Here is a 10,754-nt window from a genome sequence, read left to right as displayed (position 1 = left end):
AAATGGCTTTTGAATTTGGTGTCTAATCTGCTTGGCTTGGATGCTACCGATACACATCCACTGTCAGAGCTGACTGTTGCTCTGCCAACCAAAAAGCGGAACAAATTCGGATGCTCTTCTCTGAATAGTTACAGATGTAGCTGGGCAGATGCAAACGCCTTTTCTCTCTGCGGCTGCTGTTGATTGCTGAACTGTTTTTTTCACAGTGCGAATCAAAGGCCAGGACTCCGCTGGGTTCAGGAGTCTTTCCCCCTCCAACTATGCGTGTTTTTTCGAACTCGGATTAACATCAACATATTGGGCTAAATGCTGCGGAGCAGCTGCGGCGAGCCTGAGGCTTCACCTTTCCACCGAAGTCCCTCGTAAGCATTCAAAGAAAGTACTTAGAGCCCTGGTTCTGCAATGGGGTGCATTTAGGAAGAGCCTTTTCACTACCTCAGAGTGCTGCTGGAGCCAGTGGGAATCCATCCAGGCATAATAGACCACCCATGTGGAGCTGGGCCTAAATGTTTGAAGCTCATTCCTCCACTTCCTACTCACGGAAAACTCCCAGCGACTTTGATATCTCTGCGGGGAGTTCAGGATCGGGCCTTTGGTGAGCAATTTACAACCTCTCTGTAATTCAGCGCTGTGGTTTGCACTCCCGGGCTGCAAGTGCCAGCGCTGTCCGTCTGTCCGCTGTCACCCAAAATTGCCACGCTGCAGCTCGTGGGACTTGTTTCTGCTCCAAAACGCTCTCTTCCTCCTCTCCTTTGAGGAAGGGAAAGCGAGTGAGGTAGCAACAGTGCTGTTAATTAATACATTAACAATCAAGGGGGGCTGAGATCCGACCAGACCACCTACATCTCCCTCCAACCTCCATGCAAGACGCTCAGTAAAGCTGTTCCTTACATCGATTTGGCTTCCAAAAAAGAGGGCCTGAGCTGGCTTTCTAGAAATCAGGGTACTTTGCCTCAAGCAAATGAGGAGTTTGCTAATAGGTGACATCTCTTCTGCTGGTTCAATTCTCTGATTTGATTCTACAGGTCTGAAATTTGCTCCAAATTACTTTTGCAGGGTTTCTTCTATCCTTGCAGCCTTTAGCGTTAGCTCTAGCAGCCTGCTGCGGCTTGTACGGATGCCACTGGAAAGCCTCTCTTTCCAGCGGGAAGCAGACAGGGCCACCGCCATCCTTGTAAGCGGAATTAGTCTATTGGTGGTGCCTGAATCACTTCTAATATCCATTTTACCAAACTGAATAAAATACTCTAGTGAAAGAGGTTAAAAAAGGATCCCGGTGTTTCATACAGAAGACAAAATGCAGCTCTTGCTTGAAACACCCACAATTTGTGAAAACACCTAGAAAAAGGGAGTGAAAAATGCAGAGAGAAACTCCTTGTGCTGCGGGAATCATTTCTCTGAAGCGCAGGCTGTACACACAAGGGCAGCCGTGGAAAACAGACAAAATGCACCCCAAGAGGAGCGCTGAACTAGGAGCAGTTTTTAGTGAGGTTTTCATTCATAGAGCGTATTAGCTGGGTGCTAGAAACTAGTCTTTCTGACCACTGTGAAGTGGATTTCCGTGTGTGAATGAACAATGTATGGCCGAATTCTTGTGCTTACGAAATAACCCAGCAAAGGAGGCACATTAGGGCAGGTGGGGCTGGCCCGGGCTAACCCGTTTGAGCCCAGCAACATCGCCTGCTGCTGGAAAATAGGTGTGGGGTTTGTGTCAGCCCCCTGAGCCGGCGGTGGCTGTCCTCTCCCGGGGCGGTCACCGGTGCGGATGCAAAACTGGCGAACGAGCAGAAAGCCACATGCATCGATGGGTCTTAGCTGGACTGATGCCACTGTTTGCATTGCCAAGACATAGCTTTTCCTTTTCTTTCTTTCTTCCTTCTCTCTTTCTCTCTTTGCTTCCTTGCTTCCTTCTTTCTTTCTTTCCTTCTTCCTCTCATTCTTCCCTCTCTTCCTCTTTCTTCCTCTCTTTCTATCTCTTTCCTTCTTTTGTTCTTTAGTGCTCTCTCTCTTTCTCTCCCTCCTTCTTGCCTGCTTTCTTTCTTTCTCTCATTCTCTCTTTCTTTCTCGCTTTCCTTCCTTCCTTGCTTGCTTCTTTCTTTCCTTCTTTCTCTCTTTCTTCCTCTCTTTCTTTCTCTTTCCTTCTTTTTCTTTATGCCTCTCTCTCTTTCTCTCCTCCCTTCTTGTCTGCTTTCTTTCTTTCTCCTTCTGTCTTTCTCTCCTTCCTTGCTTCCTTCCTTCTTTCTTTTCCTCTTTGTTCCTCTCTTTCTTTTTCTCTCTCTTTCCTTCTTTCCTTCTTTATTCCTCTCTCTTTTTCTCTCCTTCCTTCCTTCCTTCCTTCCTTCCTTCCTTCCTTCCTTCCTCTCTTTCTCCCTGTCTTTTCTTCTTTCCTTCTTTATTCCTCTCGGTCTTTCTCTCCTTCGTCCTTGCCTGCCTTCCTTCCCTCCCTTTCTTTCTCTCTTTCCTTCTTTCTCTTCTTTCTTTCTCTCTCTTTCCTCCTCTCTCTGTCCCTTCCTTCTTCCCTTCCTTCTTTTTCTCTCTCTCTTTTTGCGACTCACGCTTTCTTTCTCTCTCGCCCCCATTCTCCATTCCCCCCCTCTCACACGCTCCTTGCTCTTCCTTTCCCTCCTGCTCACTCTCTCGCCCCCCCTTTCTTTGATCCCCTCTCCTTTCCCCCTCTCTCGTTCTTGCCCTCGCCTCCTTCTCCGTCTCTCCTTCCCCGTCCCCTCTCCTCCTCCCTCCGCCGCGCCGTACTCCCGCACAACCGGGGACCGGGGGCGGGCAGCCGCTGCCGGTGCGGTGCCGGTGCGGTGCCGGTGCGGCGGTGCAAACCCCCCGGTGTCCGCTGGGGGGCAGCGCACGCCGCGCGGAGCCCCCGGGGCGGGCAGGTGAGCGCTGCGCCCGCCGCCGGGACCGGCCGCGCCGAGCACCCGCCCGCCCGGGGAGCCGGCCTGGGGGCAGCCCCCGGGGAGGGGAAGGGTTCCGGCGGGTGCTCGCCAAAGGCAAGGAAAAGCTGCGGAGGGAAAGCCGCCGCCGCCCCGCCGGTGGCCGGCCCGGTAAGGCGGGCAAACGCCGCTCCCGGGGTCCCAGCGAGAGAGGAGCCCGCCGTGCCCGGGGGGAGAGAGCGCTTCCCCCGCGCCTCTTGCCCTCTCGCTTGAAAAGACTCCTCTCTTTGCGCTCCCCCGTTGGGGAGCTGGCTGGTTTTCGGAATGGTGATTTTTTAGTTCTTTCTGCCCGCCTTTCGGGCTTCCCCGAGCCCCTCGGTTCGGTCCCGGTGCAATTCCCGGCTGCAGCAAGCACAGACCTGTTGCTGCTTCTTGGTTGTCCGTAGAAACTCATCTCGGTAAAGTTTTCAGCCGAGGAGAGGTAAGATTCGATCAAGGCTGTTTCTGGAGAGCGTACCAGGCTTCTAGGAAGGGACAGCTCTAGCACGCCGCAGGGGTGGCTTGGTCAAGCTTTTGCATTTAAAAATTCCTGCCTTTTAAAGAGTTATATTGTTTAAGAAATCCCGCGTGCTTAGGCACGCTAGGAAAACGCCCTCGTTTTTACGAGAAATACGATTTCTTTGAAAACCGAAGATAGAAATGTGAAGTCGTTCTCAAATTATTCCAGAAAAAAAAAAAAAAATACGGTTTTTCCGGTGGTCGTACATTCAGACGAAAAGTATCAGCAGACCTCGCAGAATTTACTATTTGTTTTCATTCAAAAAAAAAAAAAAAAAATCCCCCGGACGTTTGCTCGCTTGCTGAAGCCCTCCCAGAACATTTACATTTATTTCCATCAAAATTAAATAACAATTTCGAAGCGCCCGGCGAAACTTTCCAATCAATTTTTCCGCGCAGATAATTTTTAACCATACCTCCTTGTAGAGGGGCTGCCTCTTTTTTTTCTTTCTTTCTTTCTTTTTCTTTTTTTTCCCGCCTATCGCATAAAATCGTTTCCTTTCTTATTAAGAAAATCTCCGGTAATTAACATCACCGCCGAGTTCCCACGGCCGGAGCCGGTTGCGGTCTGGTCCCCCCGCCCCGGCCGGGAGCGGGGAAGGAACCCTGCAAAAAAATAAATCACAGCAGCCAGCAAAAAGTCCCAATCTGACTTTTTTTGGGGGGAAAAAAAATAAAAAAATCTTTGTTTAAAGCCTTACGAAGCCACACAAATTGCAAGGAGGGAAAGGCAGAATTACAGTGTAAGCAACCGAAAGATCACCGCTTAGAAATCAGAGCAGGCGGGCTCGGGGGAGGCGGCGGGAGCCCTGCCGAAGCGGCAGCTAATTAATTTCCATCTTATCTTGGTCTTTTCGGGCTCGAATCGATTTTGCAGCCACTAATTTATTTTTATTCTGCGGAGCGGGGAGGGGGGAAAGGGCTGTTGCCCGCCTTTAGTTCTTCGCCGGGCAGATCCACGCTTTCCCCGGGTGGGACAGGGCAGCGGGCAGCAGTTTTCCCGATACCTGAGTTTACACTTGGTCACCATGCGTCCCTAATTGTCCCTCTCTGATTGCCTCTAATTAAATCATTAGAGAAAAGGCAGAGGGGCGGATTTCGCAGGCAGAAGAAAATCCGCCGCAATGGCCGGAACGGAAAAAAAAAAACCCAACACACCAAAACAAGAAAAAAAGCCGCTTAACTGCGCTTACCATTTAATTGTTTAAAAAGAATAATAATAATAATAATAAAAAAATACCCGCAAGCTCCCCCAAAGCTGCCGAGGAACCTCTCAGCCCCCGGCGACGGCGGGGCCGGGGGCCACCGCGGCCGGGGGCGAAGCGGGGCGAGATGCCACCGGGCCAGCACCGTGGGGAGGGACCCGGTGGCCGTCCCCGGCGCCAGGCGGGGAACCGCGGGGCTGTTTCCCTTAACAGAAATACATCACCTGGCCCAAAAAAGTGCTTCAAAACCGCGGGATCGCATGAAGCGCCAGGGAAGGTGCCGCGGGCGAGCGGGGCCGCTCGGCGCTGCCTCCTTTTGGGGCCAAAACGTTGCGATTATAGAAGGGGGGAACGCATATAATTTTTTCTGTGTGTATATATAATTTTAGAGACAGGGAAGGCGCTGGCGGGAGCGCGCGCGCCTCTGTGTGTGTGTGTGTGTGTGTGTGGCGTGTGCCTGCGCGTGATGCTCGCGAACGCCGCCGCATCCCGCCGCCGCCGCCCTCCCCATTGGCTGCGGCGGCGGGTGCGCGCTCCGCCATTGGCGGGCGGTGGCGGCGGGGGGCGGGGCCAGCGGGGAGTAAAAGCGCGGCGGCGGCGCGGGGCGAGTTTTGAAGCTCCGCAGCGCGGCCGAGGAGCTCGGCGGCTCCGCGCACCCCGCGCACCCCTCGCCAGGAGCCGGCGGGGCCCCGCGGGCTCCGGAAGACCTCGGGCGGTTGTTGTGACAAGAACTGGGTTTCCGCAAGGCTGCTTTTTCTTCTTTTTTTCCCCTTTTTTTTTTTTTTACTTTTATCATTTTTTTTTTTAACAATTCCCTTTTCCTGCGAGAACAGGCCCCCCCCCTCCCCGCTCCCCGGCTCCCGCTCCGCAGCCGCGGGCCGTAGGTGTGTGTACAAGAATCACAGTAATAAGGAGGGAGGGAGAGGCGGCCAGAGAGCACCCTGCCCCGGCCCCCGAAGGATGCTGCCGCCGTGCCGCTGCTAGAGGACACGCTGGGATTTAGCTCGTCTCTGCGACTCGCTCTCGCCCTCTCTCCCCTCTTCCCTCTCCGCAGAGGGGTCCCGGACGGGGGTGAGGCCCTTCCACCCTCCTCCTCCTCCTCTTCCTCTCCTCCCCGGCCGCGGGAAGCCCCTCTCCATGATGCAGGCTCGCTACTCCGTCTCGGACCCCAACGCTTTGGGAGTGGTGCCGTATTTAAGCGAGCAGAACTATTACCGGACGGCGGGGACGTACGGCGGCATGGGCAACCCCATGAGCGTCTACTCGGGCCACGCCGAGCAGTACGCGGCGGGCATGGGGCGCTCCTACGGCCCCTACCACCCCCACCAGCCCGCCGCCCCCAAGGACCTGGTGAAGCCGCCTTACAGCTACATCGCCCTCATCACCATGGCCATCCAGAACGCCCCCGACAAGAAGATCACGCTCAATGGGATTTACCAGTTCATCATGGACCGCTTCCCTTTCTACCGCGAGAACAAGCAGGGCTGGCAGAACAGCATCCGCCACAACCTCTCCCTCAACGAGTGCTTCGTCAAGGTGCCCCGCGACGACAAGAAGCCGGGCAAGGGCAGCTACTGGACCCTGGACCCCGACTCCTACAACATGTTCGAGAACGGCAGCTTCCTGCGCCGCCGGAGACGCTTCAAGAAGAAGGATGTCTCCAAGGAGAAGGAGGAGGCCCGGGAACGGCTGCTGAAGGAGCAGCCCAAGCCCCCCGGGCTGCCCGGCGCCGACCTCCCCAAGGAAGCCTCCTCCTCCTCTTCCTCTTCCTCCGCCTCGGCGCCGGCCTCCGAGAAGAAGGTGGTGATCAAGAGCGAGACGGCATCTCCCGAGCTGCCGGTCATCACCAAGGTGGAGACGCTGAGCCCGGCCAGCGGCGGGACAGCCCTGCGGGACAGCCCCCGCAGCGCCGCCTCGCCCCCCGCCGCCGCCTCCCCCGAGGGCTCGCTGCCCGAGCATCACCCCGCCGGCAACGGGCTGCCGGGCTTCAGCGTGGAGAGCATCATGACCCTGCGGACTTCCCCCGCGGGGGATCTCAGCCCGGTGAGTGCCGCCTCGGGCAGGACGGGCGCCGGTATGCCGCTGGGCTACCCGTCGGGGCAGCCGTCGGGCTACAGCGCGGCGTGCAGCCAGGCCCTGGACACTAGTGGGAGCTACCACTGCAGCATGCGGGCCATGAGCCTCTACAGCGGCGAGAGGCCGGGCCACATGTGCGTGCCCCCCGCCCCGCTGGAGGAGGCTCTGGCCGAGCACCCCACCGGTGCCCCATCGCCCCTCGGCACCCTGAGCCTGCCGTCGGGGCAGGAGGGCGCGCTGGGGGCCGGGCACCCCCACGGCGGCGGCGGCGGGGCGGCGGGGGGGCAGCCCACCGCCTCCTGGTACCTCAACCACGGGGCTGAGCTGAGCCACCTGCCCGGGCACACCTTCGGCTCCCAGCAGCAGACTTTTCCCAACGTCCGGGAAATGTTCACCTCGCACCGGCTGGGGATGGAGAGCGCCTCGCTCAGCGACCACCAGGTGAGCAGCAACTCCGCCTGTCAGATCCCCTATAGGTCCGCGCCCTCCCTATACCGCCACGCCGCCCCCTACTCCTACGACTGCACTAAGTACTGAATAGCCGCCACCCCCCCCACCCCCCCGCCTAGGGCCACCCGCCAAAAAAAAAATTAAAAAAAAAAATTTTAATAATAATTATTATTAAAAAAAAATCGGGAGACATAAAACCACACCAAAGGCTTCAGACGGAGGGAAAAAAAAATAATCTGACAGCTTCCCCGTGGACCTGGGGGCCACAGAGCTTGTAGAGCCCAAGCCACGTTTCGGGCCTCCTTAAATTCCAGGCAAGTAAATTCTACTTGAAAAGGGGGACTCTCTCCTAAAAAAAAAAGAAAAAAAAAAAAGGAAAAAAAAAGGAATAATTCTATATATATGTTTATCTAAAAGTGGCAAATTTTATATGCTAAAGTATAGGGGGTCTCAAAGATAAATTATGGACCAATATCACAACGACCATTTATACGTTTTAAAAGGAAAAAAATATATAAATATATATATATAAATATATGTCCTGGGTATTTTTTAAGTTCTCTGTTGTGCTGTAAAAAATGTGTGGATTTCTAATCAGGCTGATTTTCAGAGCCGTTAATATAATATTTAAAGTTGAGTTCACTGGATTATTTTTGTCTCGCCCAACGATTCCTAACTTCCAAATTAATGACAAGTGATTTCTTCTTCTTCTTCTGTGTACCATTATGCAATAGCGTTTCTTTCGTTTTAGAGCTGTTCTTTTCGCAAGACGAGGGAATAATTTATTTTTTTGCTGGTGGTTTTTTTTTTTGAAAGGAAAAAAAAAGACAAAGTATCTGATACTTTTTTTATTATTATTTACGACGTGTGATGTTTTGTATAATAGATTTCACCTTGACCATTCCTAAGGACTATTTGCTTTAACCTGCTTCAAAGTTCGTTTGTCTTATGTGGTCCTAATTGTTGTACTTACCTTAAAATAAATCCATGCTGTTTTTTCCTGCTCCAAGTCTGGCGCTTGTCTCTGTATATACGTGGGTTTCTTGCAGTGTTGTTTCTCCCTTCGCCTTTCCTTCATGCAGGAAAACGACTTTCTTTTAAAAACCAACCAGTTTTCCGCAGCCTAAAGGTTTATTATTCCGCTTTGAGAAAGGGTTTCGTTCGCGGGGAGAGCTGGAAAGGCCACAACGGCGGGGGGCCGCGACCCGGGGGGGGTCCCTGCTCTGAGCACCCTCCATCCCCAACCCTTGGCCAGCTTGAAATTTGGGGGCGCTCCAAATTTGGGGGAGAAGGGGAGGAAGAAGGGGGGGGGCGGCGGGGAGGAGGATTCCTGCTGCCCGGCCCCGCGGGCGCAGGCCTTGCGCGGTGCTTCGCGTGGCTCCGCGCCTGCCCACCACAGAACCCCGGTGAAAAGCCTTTTTTATTTAAAAAAAAAAAAAAAAGGCAGCCCGGGTGGCTACGAGTGGGTGCGGGTGATAACAACCATCGTTTAAACCCGGCCTGACTGCGGAGTCTGAAAACCAGGTGGAAAGTTGACTTCAGAATCACTTTTTTTACAGCTTTTAAACCCTCTCCCGGGGGAAGATTGGGCTGGTTTTAACTTTCCCTCCAGCTCCCCAAGCTCCTCTTCGCCACGCCGGGCACTGACGGAGGTTGTGCCTTTCCCCCGGCTCAACCTCACCCTCTCCGAGCAGCTTTAACCCGGTGCTGGCACAGGGAGATGCCGCTAAAGCCCGACCCGCATTTTAGGAGGGCTCTTGGGGGCTTCTGCAGCCCGGCTCCTTTCCCAGCTGCCCGGACGCTGCAGAGGCTCAGCCGTCCGACGTTTCCCACCCGTGCCCCCCCGCTTGCACCCCTCGCAGCCCCCCGATAGCCCTCGCAGCCCCGGCTGGCTCCGCGAGCGCTCAGCCCCGCGGCAGGCTGCTAAAGCCGAGGCCAGAAATTGGGTTTGATGGGGTAAAGCTGGCAAAAAGTACCGAAACTTTCGGTTTAAATGAGAAAAAATGTCTGAGCCTCGCTTCATCTGTATTTTAAGGAACATTCTTGTAAAACTCTTGCCTTTTTTCCTGTCTCTCAGAGGGCGATTTTAATTTTTTTTTTTTCTTCTCCTTTTTTTTTGATGCAACAAAATCCAAAGTGCTATTTTAAAGAGCGAAAATAAATAGGAAAAAGGGTAAAAAAAAAAAAAGCGTAAAAAGAAAATGCGTAGAGTAAAAAATAAAGCGGGGAAAAATTCTGCCCCCGGCCCAGCCTCCTTCCGCGCGGGTTTTCTCCCCGCGTGGAGCCTGACAGCAGGGCAGCGCGGGCGGGTGCCTGCCCCCCCGGCGGTGCCTGAGCTCAGGTGGCTGCTGTGGGTTTTCCCACACGCCTCGAGAAATCCCGGGACCGCTGATGCTCCCGCATCTTCCCACGCCGGGCACCCGAGGGGGACCCTTCCCCTCGGCGGCGGGTGGGAAGCGGGGAGATGCGGTGCTGGGGGCCGGGGCGTCCCCCCGGGGCTCTGCAACCTCCCCCCCCCGCTGCTGCTGGACAGTTCCTGGGGGGGGGGCGCAGCTTGAGCCAGCCTTGGGGGTCCCCTCTCCCCCCACAACCCCTTCTTGGTGGGGTTTTTTCCCACCCCGTCCCGGTGGGACGCTCCCGCGTGGGGTCTGCGCTGCTCCCGGCCCCTCTCTCCCTCCCCGCCCTGCTGCGCTCCGGCCTGGGAGGTGGCAGGATTGCAGGATTTCAGGATTTCAGGAGCTTGGCAGAAAAAGAAAAGCCCTCAATGAGGTGCTGAGAGCAGTGCGGGCCCGGGACCTTGCAGGATCAGGCCTTCCCGCCGGCCGGGAACGGCAACCGGGGCAGGGTGGGCATCCAGCCCCCCTCCCGGGGGCAGGGGCTGGGTGCTGAGGGCTCCGTCCCTTGGCTGCTCCCCGTCCCGGGCCGGGGGGGGGGCTGCCAGTCCCCATCTGCCCCTCTCCGCCGAGCCCCGCTCCCCCCCACCTTTCCGAGGGGAGCCTTTCTGGGTGGGCTGATTACACAGGCGAGGTGAGAGCGAAGTCGGGGTGCAGGGACCTTTTCGAGGCTGTATTTCAAAGCTGAGATATTGAGGTCGATAACGCGATAGGAGTCTGTCGCGACAGGTGACTTCAGCCCGGCCGGGGCAGAGCGGGAGGAAGGAAGGAAGGAGGAAGGTCCGGGGCAGCTGCGGCAGAGAGCCGCGGCCGGATCGGGCCCCGCAGGCCCTCGCAGCTGAAGGACCAGCATAACCCCCTCCCCGTAGCAGATCAGGAGGGCCAAGCCCTGCCCCACGGGGGGCTGGCTGAAGGTTGCACCGGGCCGGGGCCCAGCGCGGTTCCGGGCAGCGGATGAGGATGGTGGATGGGGTTTTTTGGGGTTTTTTGGGTTTGTTTTTTTTTTTTCTTGCTGCGCTGCCGTTAACCTACGGGTTTGCAAACCTGTCCGAAAGCCCAGAAAGCTCCGGGTTTCGGGAAGGGAAGGGACGGCGGTTTTCCAGCTCGTTCCCGCCGGGAAGGTCCCTGCGCAGGGGGTCCCCGCAGCCCGGCCAAGGGAGCGTTGGTGCTGTAGGACCCCCCCGGCCTCT

General features: G+C 55.7%; 1 protein-coding gene across 1 annotated transcript; it reads left to right on the top strand.

Moving 5' to 3' along the window:
* Positions 1-5,782: 5,782 nt before the first annotated feature.
* On the top strand, positions 5,783-7,258 carry FOXC2 (forkhead box C2). Its single transcript, XM_059824990.1, has one exon. It carries the CDS (start codon positions 5,783-5,785, stop codon positions 7,256-7,258), a length of 1,476 nt encoding a protein of 491 aa, XP_059680973.1.
* Positions 7,259-10,754: the final 3,496 nt, after the last annotated feature.

The sequence above is a fragment of the Gavia stellata genome, chromosome 15, assembly GCF_030936135.1.
Source record: "Gavia stellata isolate bGavSte3 chromosome 15, bGavSte3.hap2, whole genome shotgun sequence".
Lineage (NCBI taxonomy): Eukaryota > Metazoa > Chordata > Aves > Gaviiformes > Gaviidae > Gavia > Gavia stellata.
Note: the sequence above shows the minus strand (reverse complement) of the source record. Positions and strands in the feature narration are given on the sequence as shown.